Raw genomic sequence first — 21,434 nt, forward strand, 5'->3', positions numbered from 1 at the left:
TTATTAATTCCAAGAGTGGACTTAGCATGAAACGCTTATTTATTATTCATAGAGTAATCACACTCCAACTAGCTAGGTTCCGAATAATAAAACCTTGTTTCGCGCTCCTCTTGAGGATATTATCAAGCGAGATTCAGCTCGCGCACGATTCAATATAATAGCAATCCTAGCACCGCTAGATATCGATCACCACTGCCCAATATATCAGGATAATTGGGTCACCAAAAACCCGCACCATTTGATAAGTCAAAGCAGTGCATAATCAATACCGTATGCTCAATGCTAACCTACATTGATTAAGAAATAAATATTTATCAAGACCTCGCCTTTCAGTAGATAGCCTAAGGCAAGTCTTCTTTGTTAGATCCGTTCAGTGTTATACCACACCAATGTCATCTTATTTCGAGTAAGGCTTAGAAATATGCGGGCTGACATTGCAACCTTTCTCGATGGATAGTCAAATTCCATCTAGGTTGTGAAATTCATCTTTTTCTTTGTTTAGAACTGACCGTATTACCTTAAAGTGGACGACGCCCACAACCGGTCTACTAAAACAAAGACTTAGACTTTGTTAAGTTAACTTATACATTTAAACATGCATTAACATCCATTAAATGTAAAACATAACAACATTATGACAAAAATAATCTGTTTTATTTATTGGAAAATAAAATAAGAGTTTTACAGTATTCAATCACTCGAAACGTGATTTCTAGTATACAAACTCTAACACCTAAGACCCTTGAAAAGTCCCCACTCTCAATTAACAGGTGAATCTAACTCGCTAGAACTCTCTCACGGTTATGAAGCAAGTTATATTAAATCATACAAGATTGTGTTCAGAATTACTTAGGGAAGAAACAAAGTAAAAACAAAATGGATATAAAATAAAAAAATGAATTGTATAACCAAAGTCGTTACTAACACATTCCTAGAATCCTATGAGTTTAGTTACACATGATGAAATAAGCTAAACACATAGATTGAAGGGAAAACAATTTGAACATAAAACTAAAGCAAATAAAACCCGTAGGTTGAATCCTTGTCGTTCTTGATGTTCTTGAAATCCTTCTCCAACTCCTTGCACAAGTGAAGTACTCTAGCTTTTGATCTCTGTGAATTATTTTGCAAGTAGAAGCTCTCTAATTTGATGAAGCTTGAGGTCTTATTTATAGGAGAAAGCCATTCCTTGTTGTAGAAGGAAAAGATCTTCAAAATATAGTAAATCTTGGAGCAAATCTAGGGCATCTCGGATTCGCCGCCTTTCTCCGGTGGGCCGCCGCACCTTGGCCGGAGGTCGCCGCGTTGGAGTCCAGAGAGTCTGTTCCTCCGGCGGCGGACCTGTCGCATGACTTCCGGTGGTCGCCGGGGGAAACTTCTCTTCCAAGCGTAATTTTCCGAGGCGGACCGTTGCACTGCTCTGCCCGCCGGGCGCCGGCGGGCGCCGTACAACCTCGCGGCGGTAACCGGTCACCGTCTGACTCCAGATTTCCAGACTTTGCATTTTGGTTCCTTTTTTCGGCTCAGTTATGCACATTTCTCACAAAACACGTCAAAATACCAAAATAGACAAAATATGCAAATAATGGACGTGTAGAGTGACTTTGACATAAAAAACGGACAAAATCCGATCGTATCAGAGACTGAAGTTGATGCTATGAAGAGAATTCTTTATGCTAATGCTATTAGATCTGTGATGTATTTGATGGTTAGCACTAGGCCTGATATTGCCTATGCAGTTTCTTGTCTTAGTAGATATATGTCCAATCTAGGCCCTGTTCATTGGAAAGTTCTGAAATAGCTTCTTAGATACTTGAAGCAAACTGCTAAGTATGGTTTGTGCTATTCTAAATGTGATGATGGTGTCTTACTGACTAGTTTTGTGGATTCCAATTATGCTAATGACAGAGATAAGAGGAAGTCAACTACCTCATGTGTGTTTACAGTTTGTAGGTCTTGCATAAGTTGAAAATCTCAGTTGCAACATATAGTGGCCTTGTCTACTACTGAGTCAGAGTATATTGTCATCACTGAGGCAATGAAAGAGGTTGTTTAGTTAAAGGGAGTGCTTTCTGAACTTAAGTTTGTGAAATCGTCTCCTGTTGTGTTCTCTGATTCTCAATCTGCTATTCAGTTATGTAAAAATCCTGTTTCCCATGATAGGACAAAACATATAGATGTAAGGTTTCATTACATTAGGGATATTGTAGAAAAGGGTGAAGTTTTTCTTCAAAAAGTGCATACTGATAAAAACCCAGCTGACATGGGAACTAAGCCCTTACCCTTAGAAAAACTTCTTTTCTGCATTAAGTACTTGCACTTTGATCTAGGATAGGTTGCATGTCCCGGGGGAAAGACCTCAGCCACCTTATCAGCTGTGGTAACGGTGGTAGGTGGCTGGAGGCATGAAGTCCTTTTAGACTAATGGGTGTCAGCCCCTCTGGTGTCTAAAGGCAACCTGGTGGTTCTCAAAATGCTAGTGGACTTAGTACTGTAGGCTGTGATGAAAATACATTAGCCTATAACATTTGATTGGTTTCCCAAATGTCCAAGGTGGAGTATGTTGGATATTGGTGTGGACTATTATTTGGGCTGCCTTTTATTTGAGCCCAAAAGGAATTAGTTGGGCCGAGCCCAATGACTTATCTCCTTGTACCAGATGCAGCCACGTGCCCTCCTCACCTGGATCTTGCTCCGCAACCGTTGGATGTAGGGCTGTGTTTGTTAATGTGAGAAGGCTATGCGCCGTTCTCATTATTCTTTGATCTCTCTTACTCTCTACATTCGATTCAGTGTATTCTCTCTTCTCTCTCTTCTTCTCTGATGAGTTTCCGGCCATCTCTTGGTGATCTCTCACGGTTCTTTGAGTGGTAGATCTTTTGTGAGTGCTGGAGTAAGGCAATCTCTTTGATTGCTTGATGCTGGAGAAGAACTAGGGTTTGTGAGACTCGAAGGTTCTGTGCTGAGATTCTGTTCGGTGGAACTTGATCTGGTGTGAGGAGAACGTGTGGTGAAGGCATCGGTGGTGTGAGGGTGAACTCTAACCGGTCCAATTATGCTCCCTTGGGTCTTGATCTGGTAGAATAGACCAGTGTGGTTGTGGTGGGTTCTGAGCCAAGATTCTTTGATCTTTGGTTATATTCTTTGTTCTTAGTCAGTATTCTGTGTTTTGATCCGAGAGGATCCTTCTTGTTATTACTAACTGTTTTGTCAAGTGTGCAGATTATGGAGCTAGCAAGGATAATAGCTTAGATCCATTCGAGATCTTGTAATAGCTAGGGTTCCTTTGTTTCTTGTACTTAATCTGTGATACTTTGATTCGTGTTGTAACATCAGCCGCGTGGGTGAGAATTTGGCTTAGCTCTCTTGTACAAGAACAAAGAGGTCTCGGTAATTAGTGAATCTAGACTAATCTGATCCCTACAGATGCTCTAATGTTGTAATTGGGCAAACTTTTGTTGTGTGTGCTTATAATACTAGTGGGAACATAGAATTCACATTGGTATCTGATTTGCAAATGCAAGCTGCATCTGAGGTTGGTGGGCTATGATTTTGACGATGAGAGATTTGTACAAGTACCAGATTTCCCCCAAGATTTCGTATACAAGTTTGTATAATCTGGCGTGGTCGTGGGTTGTGAACAATAAGCCACTGGGTAATGTTTTTATGATGATGAGGATTGTAGTAATGCTAATTGCAACTCATACAATAATAGGGTTGTGATTGATGTGGAGGCTGGCATGATGATTGATCTAGTTGGAGAAGTTTTGAATGGGTTAAGATGCTATTTCGATAAAGTAGACTCGAGGTTGTGTCTTTTTCAATAAGGGGAGTATGATGTAGTTCTAGAAGACCAGACTTGGAGGCTAAACAAATTATATTTTGGATTTTATTTATTTTCTACTTAGTAGAATTAATAGATGGAAAAATATTAATTGTTTTTCCTTCTACCAAATTAGGATTCCCTTTTTGTTATTTTCCTTTTAGTTATTTCCTTAACGTATTATTTTTTCATAAGTTTAAGATTTTCTTTTGTCTATATAAAGACCTCATTGTTGAACTAAAAACACCGACTTTGATTATTAATTTTGCTTTGAGTTTTTATACCCCGGAATTCTTAATTTATTGAGTTCTTTATTACCAATACAATCATTCTCCATACGTTTCTGCATCATTTATGATGCAGTTTTAGAAGACAATACTTGAAAGCTAAGCAAGTTATATTTTGGGTTTTATTTATTTTTTAATTAGTAGAATTAGTAGATGGATAATATTAATTGTTTTTCCTTATACCAAATTAGAATTTCCTTTTTGTTTATTTTCCTTTTATTTATTTCCTTTAAGTATTATTTTGCCATAAGTTTAGGATTTTCCTTTGCCTATATAAAGGCCTCATTGTTGAACTAAAAAGATAGACTTTGATTATTAATTTTACTTTTAGTTTTCATACTCTAGAATTCTTAATTCGTTGATTTCTTTATTTACCAGTTCAGTCATTCTCCATACGTTTCTACATCACCTTGGTTTTTGCTCAAGTAAATGTTCAACTCCATAGGCATCTTAGCCAGCACGCTATCGTAAGCATTGAATCTCTTTAATAATTTCTCAACATAATGGATTGTGTCATGATGATTCCTTCAGACGTTCCCTGAATTTTAATTCCAAGGCACATTATAAGGTATCAGTGTTCTTAATGTAGACACATTTGTCATATTCGTTGATTTTAAACTCATTTGATAACATTACATTATCAAATTTCAAGTGTCATTATATCGACACTTAATTCAATCCATAGAGAGATTTAACCAGTTGGCATACATTTTTCTCTTATCCAGGTACTACAAACCCTTCAGGTTCTTCCATATAAATTTCATCTTCAAGGTCACCATTTAGAAACACTCTTAATAGCTATTTGATTAATCTCAAGATTGGGTAAAGTAGCAATCATACATCTTTAATAAGGTTCTTTTCTTATAGCTCATTTTTAGCGTTATTGTGTCATTATTTCTCACTTACCGGGAATCGAATTTGAGAAAATGAATATACTACGGTCATCTACTCTGAATATAGATAAACACTATTTCATTTAATTTCACAAAATTAAATATCTCGTCACATTTATTATTGATTAAAGTCCTTTGACCAAGCATGATTCCAACAATCTTGATATTGTACAACAGTTGTACTTCACCCTTTTCCCAACTGGATCTCTCACTAACCACAAGGTTAAGTTACGATATACTCCTTCCGTCCCACTTTAGGAGTCACACTTGCTTTTCTGCATTTTCTCTATATTATTCTCTCTCTTACTTTACCATTTCTCCACTTTAACTATTTATTATATCATTTTTATAAAACGAATGCAGAAAAGCAAGTGTGACTCCTAATATGGGACAGATGGAGTATCATTTGAAAAGCAAGTGTGACTCCTAATATGGGACGGAGGGAGTACCATTTAATGGAGAGGGAACATTTACCAATTGTTCCTTAGGGGCAATCGGGAACGTTGTTGTTGTCCCAACCTTCATAATACTCCCTCCGTCCCCAAAGAGTATGAACTATTTTCTTTTTTCTCTGTCACTTAAAAGTATGAACTTTCTAATTTTGAAAAATTCAAACAACAAATTGTCCCTACGCATCATTTTATTTACAACTTATATCATTACCATTAATAACTTATATCATTACAATAATGTCGACCCCACTCTCCACAAACATTATTTCCACTACCCTTTCTCTCACTCTCTTACTTTTCCCCTTATTTATTAAAACTCGTGCCGAACCCATTGTTCACACTCTTTGGGGACGGAGAGAGTATATTTTTAAGAACATAAGACATCAAACAACATAATTTTGTTTTTACAATTATAATTATCTCAAAGTGATGTGCAGTTTGTTTAGACCTTAGATTTCACTTTCACGTACTATTTTTGGATGGTTGGAGTATTTTAATTGATTTGCTTATGTTACTGACATGGTTTACTTACAAATATAGCAAATGTAATACTATCTGATTTGTACAGTTTGATTACATTCTTGTTTTTAAATTTCATTTGCATAGCATTTTACACATCTATGTATTTTCTCACTTGTGTTATGATTTTAAATTGCTTTATTGACTTTTGGATATTGCCTACAAATATATTTTAATTTTTGATTTTTCTACAGAAATTATATTTCTGGCCCGATTCATGGGAGCAGGAGGTGTGGGTCCTTTGGAAAAAGAAAGCTGCAATCAGATTCTCGTCCTTTATTACTAGCTTAAAAAAGTTTAACGCTCCTAATAAAGCAAGACCGGGTTACGTGTCAGAAGTGATGTGGAAAGGATTACTAGAGCATTGGAAGGATCCCGACGTGATGCATAAATCGATACTTGCAAAAAAGGCCAGACTTTCCGAGCCAGATGGTCCCGGAACCCGATACAGTAAGAATTACGGAGGCTCAACTTCAGTTGCAGCAAAAGCTCAAAAGTTGGTAAGTGTTATATATATATACACCTATATATATATATGTAAGGATGCATTACCCTCCTTTTCCCACCTTAGTATAAAACATAGGACTAATATACACCCTAGGATCCACTAATCTAATGGTTTTGATTAAATCCTAGACGGTACATTAAGTTATTAGTTTCGTACATCGCAGGGCAAATTTGGTATAACATTATTGGACGGTTCAATTTCTAATTAGGATTTGCGTCATTCACGGGATTTCAACTCCCAGTCATTTCATTCCCCTCCCACTCTCTCCCCCCATTACTTCTCCCTCTCTCCCGCTGAACCCTAGCCGCCGCCTCACTCGAATCTGCTTCTACCTTCCCTCATCTCTACGACCGGCGTTTCTCACGGCGAATCGGTGACCATCACGACGATGGAATTCCGGTGCATACCCAACAAATTCATTTTGGTGGCAAAACCATTTCAATTTATGTTTGATTTCGACTGCGGGGTGAAAGGTAAGGCCGGAAATTCAAGTTTGCTTCAATTTCTGGTGGATTCAAGTTCGAGGAACTGTTGTTTGATTGTTTTGGTACATTGTGTGGTATCAAATTTGATTTCTAAGTTGATTTGTGTGGATTAGGTTTTCGATCTTTGAGTTTCTAGCTTATGCTATAAAATTAAAGCTTTTGTCATTTGATTTTGCACTGTAATTCTCCTTCCAAATGTTCTTCCTTGATTTCCCCCTTTTTTTGTGTATGCTGCCTTTAGTATATTGGATTATTCAATGTTATTTGGATGTCATATATCTCCTGAAGAACTTCATACAAAATGGTGAACAATCGAACCATTGCTTAAACATTGTTAACCTCATTCTGTACATTGTTGTATGTCCTCTGTTACATTATATCATATCATTTACGCATTATTTAAGAAAATCTCATTCATGTTACATCATCAATACAGTTTAGTTCTATCAATGGAGTACATTATTCTGTGTTAAAGGTTCATCATGGTACACAAACTTTGAAGTATTCTTCATAAAAGCAGAGTTCATTGTGTGTTTACAGTTTGTGGGTTAAGCTTTATTTTTGGGTAGGTTTATTACATTAAGGTATGTTCTGTTGCTGCATTATGGTATGTTCTGTTGCTGCATTATCGATACATTAATGGTACATTATGCATTCAATTTTTGTACATGATGTTGGTGTGCTACATTATGTCTGTACATTAGTACATCATTAGATACTACGTTATTACGTTATAAATATACATTTTTTTAAACCAAATCAGAAACTTTACGGCTAGTATCAATGAATATTGTTTTTATGGAACATTATGTATACACTTTTGTACATGAATAGCTATTGTTGATATTAATGTTGTTGTGATATATCATATTTGGACATTAGTACATCATAGATTACTACATTATTCTTTGATAAATGTACATTATTGTAATCCAAATCTGTTAATTTATTCCTACTACCATTGTACATTGTTTCTGTGGCAGTATTTGGATTAAAAAACTACATTTAGGGGTTGTATTTGTACATTATTTTAGTAGGAAAAAATGCCTTATTATATATGCATACTTGTACATGACTTTAAAACATCATTTAGATAGATTAGTACATCACGTGATGTTAATTCTATGTATCATGTCATGTAGCTATATTTGTACATCATGTTCTATTACATTATTTAGCCAAAGATGTACATTAACTGATAGTGCATTGTATGTGTTTCTGAATAGATTCAACGAGTGCAAGAATCGATTCGAGGATGACTTTGACGATGATATGCCCATTGCAGTAATGCAACGACAAGCTTTAAAGATGTGCTACATTATTATTTTGTTGTAGATTATATTAGTGCGAAAATTGTATTTTAATATAGACTATAATTTCTTTGATGAAGGAAAGAACTTATATTCATTCCCCAAGGGTTTAATAGTCCATGGGGCTAGGGTGTAGTACCAACCCAGTAGCGCAACGCTCATTAAGGGCAAGGAGTTATAGTCGTTCTTGTAGAATTCAATTATTTTATTGTTTTGTGGAGTAGTCTCTGTTGTATTTTTACAATTATTAGGTTACATTATTCAGGTTAATTGTTACATGATTTACTACTAATGTATTGTACATTTAAACCATAAATATGTACATTACAAAAATGAATGAAACCAAATTGATGGAAAAAATCTACATTAAACTACTACATTCGTACATTATTCACTGTTAGACATATACATTATAAGACTATATTCGTACATTATTTCCTATATAAAATCCAAAACACACATTAGAAAGCAAAATTTTATGCATGTGGTGGTATTATACCCTATCCCCATGGATTGCTAAACCCTAGGTGAATGATTCAAACTCTCTACCCTTAGTGATGGTTTTATTTTGTGAGTAGGTACTACAACCTAGCCTCAAAGGGTATGGATTCAAATCCCACCAAAATTAAATCCTTACATAGGTACATCATTTAGTATGATGCATGTACATTAAAGCCAATTTTTCCACCTTATTTTCTAAACCCTAAATCCTAAATACACATAAAAAAGGAAATTCAATGCATGTGGTGGTACTATACCTGCCCTATGGATTGCTAAACCCCTAGGGGAATGATTCAAACTCCATACCCTTGGTGATGATTTTATTTTGTGAGTGAGTACTACAACCTAGCCTCATGGATCACTAAACTCAAAGGGTATGGATTCAACTACCACCAAACATTAAATCCTTACATAGGTACATCATTTAGTATGATGCATTTACATTAAAGGCCAATTTTCATACATTATTACTATGTGAAATCCTAAATACACATAAAAAATGAAATTTAATGTATATGGTGGTACTATATACCCTAGCCCTATGGATTGCTAAACCCCTAGGGGAACAAAAGTTTAATTCATTCTCCAAGGGTTTAGTAATCGAGGGATTAGGGTGTAGTACCAACTTAGTAACGTTATATAAGTACATTACTCAATAATTTAATGAACATAAAAAAACAAATCGAATTCATATTCTAGTCAGGGAACATAATTGCAACATAGTATAAATATTTCATTTTTAGATAATATTTAACAGTCAAGGAACATATCAAATATAAGAACCGTGAATTAAGAAGTTGTTGATTAATTTAATATAATAGGTGTTTATTTAGGGAATGAAAATAATTTCCCATGATTAATTTAATATACACTAGGCGTTTATTTAGGGAATGGAAATAACGTCCAATATGAAATCTTCCTTTTTTGCCCTTTTAAATTTTTTTATTAATTTATTTAATTCCAAGTGGCTCATATATTAACCATCAGATAACCACTAATCAATGGATGGAATTAGTTTTAATTTTTAACAGCTTTTTACACATTAATCTGAATACATCCATATATGTATATATATATATATATGTACTAGTATAACAACTAATTTTAATGTTATAACGTACATCCAATATGGTGCTGCCATGTGGCACAAAAAATGCAATATTGTAAACACTAAAAGACAATATATACTTGTAGAAGCTATAAATGAATTTCGGCATATTGCATTTTTGTTATATGTAGATTGGATTTTTTATTGTTAAGTTTTGCATTTTAGATATTGACTGTTTAATTTGCATTTTATATATAGACGGATTGCATTTATATATGTGAAAATGCAAAACTTAACAATATAAAATGCAATTTATGTGAAAATGCAAAACTCAACACTATAAAATGCAATTTACCTACAACTAAAATGCAATATGCGGAAATTCATATACAACTAGATTGCATTTTTGTATTTAAAATATTGCATGTTTTGTGCCACATGGCAGCACCAGATTGGATGTACATTGTGACTCTAAATAGGGGGGCACCCTAGTGCTCCCCTATTGCCCCCTTAGTGTCAATTTCCTTCTTAATATCAACCATTAGATTGATGGAATAGAAGGACTAGATTAAAAGGGCATATCTGATCCCGTGTTGCATTATTAGTTCATTTTTGTGCATTATAAGGGTAAACTTGTAAACACGAAAATATATCAACAGTTTTAAAACTGCAAGTGCGAAAATTACGTGGTTATTTGGAGAGATGATTGACAAATCCCTCATTCCATTCTCTTTCATAGTCGTGACCTCCTCACTTCTCCCCTCTTCCCAAACCCTAACCGTGCCGTTTTACATCCACAGATCAAGAAAAAAAATTGATTCGTGCTGCAAGGATGACAGGAAATCGAACCAAAGCAAACTCTGATCTTGTTTCCATCGTTCGAGGGTCGATTTTGCTATTTTGTCATAACCAGACATCGTCGTTTGTATCCGTAGCCCGAAAGCAGGTTAAATTTCTGATCGAAATCCGATGATTGTGCAATAATTTGACTTCTTGTATAGTGAAAACTACATTTTTTGTAAATCTAAGGTCATTTTTTTTCATTACCGAAATTCAATTTTAGGTTCTCTATAGTTGAAGCACTATTTTTTAGCACTAAATAAACCTGCAAGTATACAAAGTATATATAGTATAGCTAAAGGTTAGTACCGAGATATCGAACATGGGGAAGGAAAACACAAAGTGTCTATCCTCTACTAAGACTCAATTACTATTTGGAAGAACAGAAGGTTTTGGAAAACTTTGAAAGCCGAAAACAATAGAAGGCAATTAACAACTAAATGCGAGTAAAACACAGAGACAATCGATAGAGATAAGGGAATCCCAGGAATGTGCGTTCACAGTTATGATTATACAAATTCAAAACTACAATACCCTAGCACAGTTATTACTTTGATAGGACGAGTCGCCTAACTTATGCTCATGCGATGCAAACGTTGATTACAAGATTAGGGTTGTCAATCCTAACACGTAACTCCGAATAGCTCCTAAGACCCTTGAAAAGTCCCCACTCTCAATTAACAGTGCGTTTTAAGGGAAGCTAAGTGTAGCGTCTACTAAGTGAATCTAACTCGCTAGAACTCTCTCACAGTTATGAAGCAAGCTATATTAAATCATGCACAATTGTGTCACTCAATCATGCACAATTGTGTCACTCAATCATGCAGCATCATAACTACTTAGGGAAGAAACAAAGTAAAAACAAAACGGATATTAAATAGAAAAAGAAATTTTATAACCAAAGCAAATAAAGCTAACATATCCCTAAGTAGGATTCTTCCTAAACAAATAGAAAAAGGAATCGTTACTAACACATCCCTAGAATCCTACTTAGGGATGTGTTAGCTTTATTTGCTTTGGTTATACAATTCATTTTTCTATTTAATATCCGTTTTGTTTTTACTTTATTTATTCCCTAAGTAATTTTGATGCTTCATGATTGAGTGACACAATCGTGTATGATTTAATATAACTTGCTTCATAACTGTGAGAGACTTCTAGCGAGTTAGATCCACTTAGTAGACGCTACGGTTAGCTTCCCTTAAAACGACACTGTTAATTGAGAGTAGGGACTTTTCAAGGGTCTTAGGAGCTATTTGGAGTTACGTGTTAGGATTGACAACCCTAATCTTGTAATCAACGTTTGTATCGCATGGGCATAAGCTAGGCGACTCGTCCTATCAAAGTAATAACTGTGCTAGGGTATTGTAGTTTGGAAGTTGTATAACCATAACTGTGAACGCACATCCCTGGGATTCCCTTATCTCTATCGATTGTCTCTGTGTTTTACTCGCATTTAGTTGTTAATTGCTTTCTATTGTTTTCTGCTTTCAAAGTTTTCCAAAACATTCTGTTCTTCCAAATAGTAATTGAGTCTTAGTAGAGGATAGACACTTTGTGTTTGCCTTCCCCGTGTTCGATATCTCGGTACTGACCTTTAGCTATACTATATATACTCTGTATACTTGCAGGTTTATTTAGTGCTAAAAAATAGTGCATCAAGTTTTTGGCGCCGTTGCCGGGGAAGACAATTCACTTTGGAGTGATATCGTCAAACGGATAATTTTGCTAATTTGGAATTCAATTGCTTTCATTTTTAATTTTAGTTTTTGATTTGTTTTTGTTTTTGATTCTTGCGGGTTTTGTATGCGAACGCGCTCTGGGAAGGACAGCTTAGAACCGTTCGATTTAGAACTTGAAAGAACTCATAAGAAAATAATGAGTGAAAAAGGATCAGGAACCATGTGTGACAAAATGGACCTCGAAAAACCTGCAGGAGATGGTCAAGATGTTGATGGACGAGAGAGATGCCGAAAGGGCAGCCCGAGAGGCGCTGGAAAAGAAGAACAAGGAAACACTACCCGTGATGAACATGTTCAATCATGGGAATACTGTTACTTTTCCCGAAGGCCCTCGTATTGATGCTAATAACTTTGACCTATGCATGACCCTTATTCAAAGGGTTGAGCAAACTCCTTTTGCAGGCAGGGCCACCGAGGACGCTAACCGCCATCTCACCAAATTTGTGGAAATCGCGAACACTCTCAAGTTGAATGGTGTCGACGACGATGCCATAAGGGTAAGACTATTTCCCTTTTCATTAACTGATTCTGCTAAAGAGTGGTTTGAGTGTATGCCCCTAGAGAAGGTTTCCACATGGAAGGACATCGTAGCTACCTTCCTCGACAAATACTATCCGCCAGGCACAATCTTGAAGCTGAAAAGCAAAATCTTTCAGTTCATCCAAGGCCACGACGAGCCCCTCTATGAGGCGTTTGCTCGTTTCAAAGCTCTCCTCTGAAAGTGCCTAACCACGGTTTCACCGTGGACCATTAGGTAAGAATCCTCTATAATGGATTTAATGAAAAAATTTGTGCTATGTTGAATTCAAGGGCAAACGGAGGCTTCTTGAGAAGGTCGGGATAAGATGCCATGGCAGTGATCGAGTAATTCGCCGCCAACAACAGGGGGTGGTCGAAAGAAAGGCACAGCATGAAGAGGATAGCTACAATTGAAGAGGCCGAGGAAAGTTCTTTTGCGAAGGAATTGGCCGGACTCAGGGTTAGGGTGGACCAAATGGACACCTCGAGGAAGGAGGATCCGATTCCACCAACCTCCATTATAGTGGTCTCTAAACCCGAAACTCCTGCCCTGATAGTGGAAGAAATCAACTACATGCAAGGAGGCAGTTCCAACAGAAACTACAACAATAATTATCGCCCTAATCAGGGGGGCGGTAATTTCAATACTTATAATGGAAACTGACCTCATCCTTATCTCTCATATTCTAACAATAATTTCTTGCAACCCCCCTCAGGATTTAGCGTAAAGGAGGAGTAGTTGAAACAACTAAAAAGGAGGAGAAGTATGACCAAGGGATCACAAGGATCTTGGAAGTAATGACACATGACATGAAGGTTAATGACACCAAGATCGGAGTGGTTGAAGCTAGGATAAACAACCTCGAGCAAGGAATGAACACGATCTCAACTGACATAGCCAACATCAACACTCAAATGGAGAAAATCCAAAAAGAAGCTGGATGAGGATAGGGCAAAAGCAGCCACACGAGTAGATGGCAAAGCAAAAAACTGGGGACTGCCCAGTCGCCGGCGGACCGCCGCCACCACCGCGGCGGGCCGCCACTGAGATGGCAGAACCACCTACTCAACAGGGACTCATGCGACACAATGGGATTGTGCTACCTTTCCAACCAAAGAGGAAGTTTAAACTCGAAGAGCAGTTCAAACATTTTTTGAACATGTTTTGTAAATTTCATACTAACATTCCTCTAGTTGAATCGTTGCAGGAGATACCTAAATATGCGAAGCTACTAAGGGAGGTGGTGATGAAGAAGAAAAAGCCAACAAAAGCCGACTTTAAGCTACCGCATCATTGCAGCGAGATCATCCAAAAGGAAAGGGCAGTGAAGCAAAGAGATCCGGGCCAATTTATTATCAGATACCGGATTGCAGAGGGAAAGGTTGACAAGGCCCTGTGCGATCTAGAATCTTCCATCAATCTCATGCCACTGAAGTATTACGAAAAGCTCAACATTGGGCCGCTCAAAACTTCAGACGTGACACTAAGATTGTCCGATAACTCGTCCATCAAAACTGTAGGTATGATTGATCCATAACAAATAGAACGTTAGAATTGCTTTGCAGCGGCTATGGATCTTCCAAACGATCAGAGACATTCTTCGCAATAGTCTGCCGAGAGAATACAAAGATATCGAATGTTCTTCTGACGTTTGGGGACCATAATCCTAGCTTATATTTATATTAAATATAAACTCCTTTATTTTCTATTCGGTCCCTCATCAAATAGAAAATATCATATTATATCTACACTTATTTTCATAACAAAATAAATACACTTAGCCCAAACTTTAATCTTTATTGGATCACTATAATTGGGCAACTGAAAGATAACCATACACATAAAATTAGTCATGTGGAAGCCCAAAAATTCTAACATAATCTCCATAGTTGGATGCGAATTATTTAGGAGGCATGCATATTAATTTAGTTAATGATTTCTTGAGTCTGATTAGTCGAAGTAAGGAAATTCAAGTTTAAACGCAAAAGGTGAACTCTTCTATCCTACATACTAATGTGGATAAAATGTCAAATATTTAGCTATGCAAATGATGTTGTCTTGCCATAAAAGATTTGTTTTATGTGTATGAAGCCTATCTGTTTGGTTGGAATATACGAATCGAATTTGGGTTCGCGTGAGGATGGTGTCCCTACTCGGATTAGTGTACACAGGTGACCGTGGAAGGTGGCCACCTTCTACGGCACAAAGATGATATAGTGGAGGCCGTTGGGAGGTGGCCACCTCCTCGGCTGGAGAAAGATGTAGGTGACCGTGGAAGAGTACCATCTCCACGACACTTGGTGTTCAGATATGACAGATATACAAAAGAACTTAGACTGATCAGTCGAACTTTAGCTCACAAAGAATTTAGTAAGCTCGGGACTTTTAAGAGAAAACTCTCGAGTGTTACTGTGATGGCATGACAATATTTTCAACGTATATGTGTATATTTTGGCAATGTGTTCACTGAGTATTTTTGTACTCAGCCCTGCATATATTTCTAAATGTGCAGGTTGAGCAGTGATGGTGGAGAATGCTGAGCGGAGTCATGATTTTCTTTTTATTTTAAGTAGGGTCTCTCGGCGGTGCATGTCTCCATACATGTGACCGTGTTCATTCCGCTGCATACTAAGGTTCTAGATAACATCGATTGTTCTTCTATACTCTGATAATTATTTATTACAAAGTAAGATTTCCATTCCAGTTCTTTTGATTAAGAGTTAGTTTGAAATTGTTTTCCCCCTTATTTATAAGTGAATATTCAGTAATTGTTTTATCCCCTTTCTGTACCCCTCTTCTTATTTCCCACCCCTAGTAACGGTTTCCCGGCTTTGTTATCCCTAGCAAATTGTGGTCGTAACATTTTCTCTATTCTCAATGCATTTTCATATTCCCGATTCACACTGTAGAGGCTATAACGGCTATTCCTATTCCAATATCATAAATTGCTAATTCATCTTTTCCTTTCATTTGTGCAAAGAAAGAATCGTTCCGCATACCGATATATATGGAGTATATAAATTTGATCAATTTGGAAGAAAATATTTTTTTATGTCATTAGTCAATAGTTTATTTCTATCTCATATGTTAAAAAACCCTACAGAGATTTTACTCAATGTATACATTGGCATTTTATTTAGATTTTGTGCAAAACTTCTTAAAGAAGCTATATAATTGATGTAACTTTTGGACATTTTTATTATCTTTGATTGGGTTAAATCAATCAATCAATCAAGCTTTTTTTTTGTACAATGGAAAATTTACTTTTTGCATCATATATGTATAAGAGAACCCAAAATAATAAGTTCAAATATTTTAAGATATGCTCAATATTCAACCAACCCAACTATACATTTTTTGTAATTTATTAGTGACTATCCAACCACACCATTATATATTTATTTTTATTAATTTTTATAATATTATTACTACATGCTATATTTATTATTGCATACTAAAAATTGATAAAAAAAAAAAACACAATGAATGATAGACTAAAGTTGTATAAAATAACCAACATAAATTACCTTAATTGAAATATGAAATTGAAAATACAAATTGGTGCTCAAAGAGATGGAATTAGTAATAGTAATTTTGGAGTATCTTAATAATCTATAGTTTTTGGAAGTATACATGGAGTGTATTAATATTCTATAGTTTTTGGAAGTATATATTAAATTGCAACTTAATTAAGAATTAATTAACATTACTAACATTAAAAGATATGATGAGATAGTCTCTCTATTTATTTCTACTTTTCAAGTACATAATGAAATACTATAAATTAATGCCATAATTCCTGTAAATTTAATAAGAGGAAATAATATAGTACTCTATTTAATTATATAGATATATAAGGAAAGTATTCCTAAAAGTGACTAATAGACGTGTAGTATATGTGCAAATAACATTTTGCTACAACTTGTGTTTTTACATCTATATGTATAACAAACAAGTTTGAATGAGTTGTTAGTGAATCCCTAAATAACTTTACATCTTTATTCATGTAAAGATTTCCAACAACTCAATTTATGCTAGTCTTTCAACTTTTTGTAACAATGTTGTCAATAATCAATTTTATATATCATATTCCCTTCGTGTTAAGCTACTTGCTCTGTATTCCATTTTGAGTTGTCTCAGACATATGTTCCATTCGAGTCATCTCAAACTACTTGCACCATTTTCTTTTTTCTGGAAAACACTTTATTCTCCTCATAGTTTATTCTTTCTTTTTCTTTTCAACTATATTCTTTTTCATATTTTATTCTCACTCCACTTAGCCTTCAAACATCAATTTTATTAAAATCTAATGACTAATGTCTAAAAAAATGCATCAACTACCGTATGCCCTCATATCAGAAATTTGAGATACTTTTACGATGTACCAATGTTGTTGTACACACAAACCTTTTGCATTCAACAACACCATGGTATCTACCATACGAACATATTTGATATTTTTGTTAATTTTTTGTTCAAAACTGATTTTACGATATTTCTTTCAATCCCAAGGTTTAATTATTTTTGGAGGTAAAATGTGCAATTTCCATGTTCTCCCGGGAAAAAGCGCAAGTTCCCATATCTCTAGGGACCAATGTGCAAATCACCTCTAATTAATCAATTAATTCTTTTAGCTTTTGGATGGAGGGGAGTGATCAATTGCTAACTAATCATTTAATTGCTAACTACAACTAATTTAAGGCCATAGGATTTTAGAAAACGTGTGGTCTATAAATTGCCACGTGTAATTTTCCTTTTTATTAATAAAATAAAAAAAGATAAAAAAAAACTCCAAATTAGGGTTTTGGATGAAAATGTTAATATAGTGTTTCGAAAATATCAACACAATGCTTTGAGAATGTCAACACAATGCTTTAAGAATGTTAACCCATTGCATATATTGACATTCTACATGTATTATATTGACATATTTAATATAGTATGTTGACATTTCTGCTTGTACGAAAAATTTAAAAATTTTTGAAATTTTTTTCAAATTTTGACGTTGGAACATATGCATGTAGGATATCGTTGGAATCCTTATGAAATTATCTTTAATTTGATATATGTTATATGAATTTAAAGTTTTGGGATTTCTTTTAAAAGTTAGTTATAACTAAACACGTAGTTAATTGACATTAATACACCTATTGATATTTTTTGAAGTTAATCTTATGGCCTTATTGACGTTTTTCGATGATCGTATTGATATTTAGGGATTAATGATCTAAGCCCTTAATTTGAATATCTAATGACTATTATTTAGTTGTAGTTAGCAATTAAGTTATGAGTTAGCAATATAACACTCCCCTGGATTTATATACAAAGATTAGTACACATTGAATTCCCACAAATTAATGATGGTTCAAACCTTCAGGCCCTTCTTGATATAATGGAATGGAATAAGCAGGGAATGGAATGGAGATGAGAATTGAATGGAGATTCCATTCCATTTTTGTGCTTGGTGAATGTAAGGAATATAAATGGAATGGAATCGTGTACTGTGGGTACGTGTAGTGTGTGCATAGTGTGTGTGTGCAGAATGTGTGGTGTATGTAGTGTGTGTAGTGTGTGCATAGTGTGTGAAGTGTATGCGTGTGCAATGTGCGTGAAGTGTGATTTTATTTTAATGATAATAATTTAAAATTTTTAATTTTATTATAAAATCTAAAAATTATTAAATGGAGTGATATTGAATTTAAATATAATATAATATAATATGTAGTAGAATTTTGTTAAAATTTAAATTAAGAAAAAAGGCTCATTCTTAGCTAAATGGATGGAATGGCTATTTCCACGTGGAATTGAATGGTGATCCCTAAGAAAAAAATTTTACCAAGCCAAGGAATGGAATAAAAGTAGGAATGTCATTCCATTCCCCAATTACTAAGACATAATTGAACAAAATAAATTGACTATGTTATTAATTGGATTGAATTATTCACTTTACTAATTTATTTTTTATTTTTTATTACCAGGAGTATCCATTAGCGAATCTAGTGATTATTTCTCGTGTTGATTTGTAGACACCTCCAAAATTAGAATAGTTGGTCTAATAATTAAAATTGATCTAGACCGAAAGGCAGGGATTGATTTCCTAATCATTTGGTTAAAAATAGACGAGTCTGATGTCATTCAACCATACCCCTTAAATTACATTATTTTAATGCATTGTTAGTCCATTACAAGTAATATTTTTAAGGAATTATACCTTTCGGTCTTCAGTTTTTAGAAGTTTTCAAGATTCACGATTCGGTAGTTATTCATCATGGATTTTCCTAGCTTTTTTTATCAATTTATTTTGTTCAATTATGTCTTACTGGATTAAGCCTTTTTTATAACTAAATTTTTTCCATTATAGGTGTTGAATGTTGATTAGATTTATGTAAATTTTAAATGATGCCAATTTGGTTATTACTCTATGATTTATTATGCCCAATGCATATTTTCATATTTAAATAGTTGGCCACTATTCGGTACATATGCTAGTTAGTACTATAAGATATTATAGACGAGCTAAAATATGAATTTAACTTTACATGATTTTTTTAAAACAATAAAATATGTTTGTTTTATAACGTTAATTTAATAAGTAACAAAGACGTAGGCGTGTGACGTGTGCCCGTAAATACCATAAGAATCTTTCGACCTCGACGACTTTATGAGAAGAATATCAACATGTCCCTATATGTAAATATAGCTTATTATGCATGTAAAAACAATAAACAAATATGTTTGTGCATATATATACTGTAGTGATAAAATGCAAATTTATATATTGTACAAACTCAAAACTCCTCAACACAGCTTCAATACAATTTCAATACAATGTCAATACAGTGTAAAATTTCAAGATTTTAATGTGAACACAGTATCAACACAATATCAACACAACATCAATCATTGATTACCATTGAAATTCTGTTGAGATTTTCTTGTTGATCTTTTTTTGTGATTTGTTGACATTTTTCAATGGTCCAGATCATAGTTTTGAGTTTGTACAATATTTAGAGTTTTCATTTAATCACATCCCATATATCTATATAGAGTGCCATTGTCCACAAATCCACTCTTAAAGACCGAACCACCGAACCCTACCAAATTAGGGCTTTTAGATCTAGTTTTTTATGGATAAGATACAAAAATTTATAAATTATTTTCGCCTTCATCACGAGCCTATTTTAATTCATTTGAAGGTAAATAAGTCATACTAACATGTTACGAAGATTTAACTTCGTTCCGAATATATTACTTCATTCTAGTAGGTTTTTACTTCATTCCAGTAGGTTTTTACTTCATTCCAGTACGTAAATGTGGTTTCGCCGTCGCGTGCCGTTCTTTCTCTCTACAATATCTATCACCAACGCCATGGCGTTAATATGGTTTAATAAACACATGGAATAATGTAATAAATTATTGGAATGAAGTATGTGTAGAAGCATTTGAAGTCCTACTGGAATGAAGTAAAAATCTTATCCAATGAAGTAATAAAGTTTCTGAATGAAGTAATAAAATCACTTGAATAAATTGCATTTTTAAATGTTAATCAAGCAAAAACCCACGTCAATGAATTTGAATGAAGCATATGTTGAATCATTTCAAAACCTATTGGAAGCAAGTAAAAACATGTTGTAGTTTCAAAGTATTACGTACAAAATGAAGTAATAAACCTATATAATGAAGTAAAATGGGCTTGTAATGAAGTCGAAAAAATTTTCACAGCAGCACATCTCATAAAAAAAAACTAGATCTAATGGCCCGGATTTGGTCTCTAGTTCGGTGTTTAAAATTGGTTTGACATTGATCACAACTCTATATATATATATATATAGGGGTGCGTTAAAATGACAACACTCTTAAAATGACAATGTGACATCACGCTAGACTGCAATATTATATATGCTAGACCGCAATAGTACAAACGCTAGACCGCAATCTATAGATTGCAGTCTAGCGTATTGGATATTGCAAGTCGGGAAAAGTTGTACTAGTGTATTGGATATTGCAGTCCGTGAAAATTTACCCTTGAGCAATTTTTATGATTGCCACATGACAGCCTTATTATTCGTCCACATGTACAAATGATTGGCTAGGAATGGTGGTATGGTGTTACTTTAAAAGGTGTTGTCATTTTAACACAATCCTATATATATACATAGGGGTGCGTTAAAATGACAACACTCTTAAAATGACACTGTGATACCACGTATACCTGCAATATTATAAATGCTAGACTGCAATATCCAATACGCTGGACTGCAATATAGATTGCAGTCCAACGTATTGGATATTGCAGGCGGGAAAAATTGTTGTCTAGCGTATTGAATATTGCAGTCCGCGAAAATTTACTCTTGAGCAATTTTTTATGATTGCCACATGACAACTGATTATTCGTCCATGTGTACAAATGATTGGCTAGGATTGGTGGTATGGTGTTACCTTAAGAGGTGTTGTCATTTTAACACATCCTTACTTATATATATATATATATATATATATATATATA

The 21,434-nt window shown here is 34.6% G+C and overlaps 1 protein-coding gene and 1 long non-coding RNA gene across 2 annotated transcripts; both read left to right on the forward strand.

The window, feature by feature from the left end:
• Nucleotides 1-6,733: 6,733 nt before the first annotated feature.
• Nucleotides 6,734-8,500, forward strand: LOC125203720. The gene is made up of 2 exons (XR_007173429.1): nt 6,734-6,955; nt 8,194-8,500. It is a non-coding gene; the product is annotated as an uncharacterized LOC125203720 (long non-coding RNA).
• A 5,401-nt stretch (nt 8,501-13,901) lies between these two features.
• Nucleotides 13,902-14,465, forward strand: LOC125194381. Its single transcript, XM_048092568.1, has one exon. It carries the CDS (start codon nt 13,902-13,904, stop codon nt 14,463-14,465), a length of 564 nt encoding a protein of 187 aa, XP_047948525.1.
• Nucleotides 14,466-21,434: the final 6,969 nt, after the last annotated feature.

Source organism: Salvia hispanica, chromosome 1 (assembly GCF_023119035.1).
Source record: "Salvia hispanica cultivar TCC Black 2014 chromosome 1, UniMelb_Shisp_WGS_1.0, whole genome shotgun sequence".
Lineage (NCBI taxonomy): Eukaryota > Viridiplantae > Streptophyta > Magnoliopsida > Lamiales > Lamiaceae > Salvia > Salvia hispanica.

Bases quoted from the DNA above. Each gene is read 5' to 3' on its own strand.
- LOC125194381 (XM_048092568.1), top strand. From the start codon at position 13,902: ATGGCAAAGCAAAAAACTGGGGACTGCCCAGTCGCCGGCGGACCGCCG.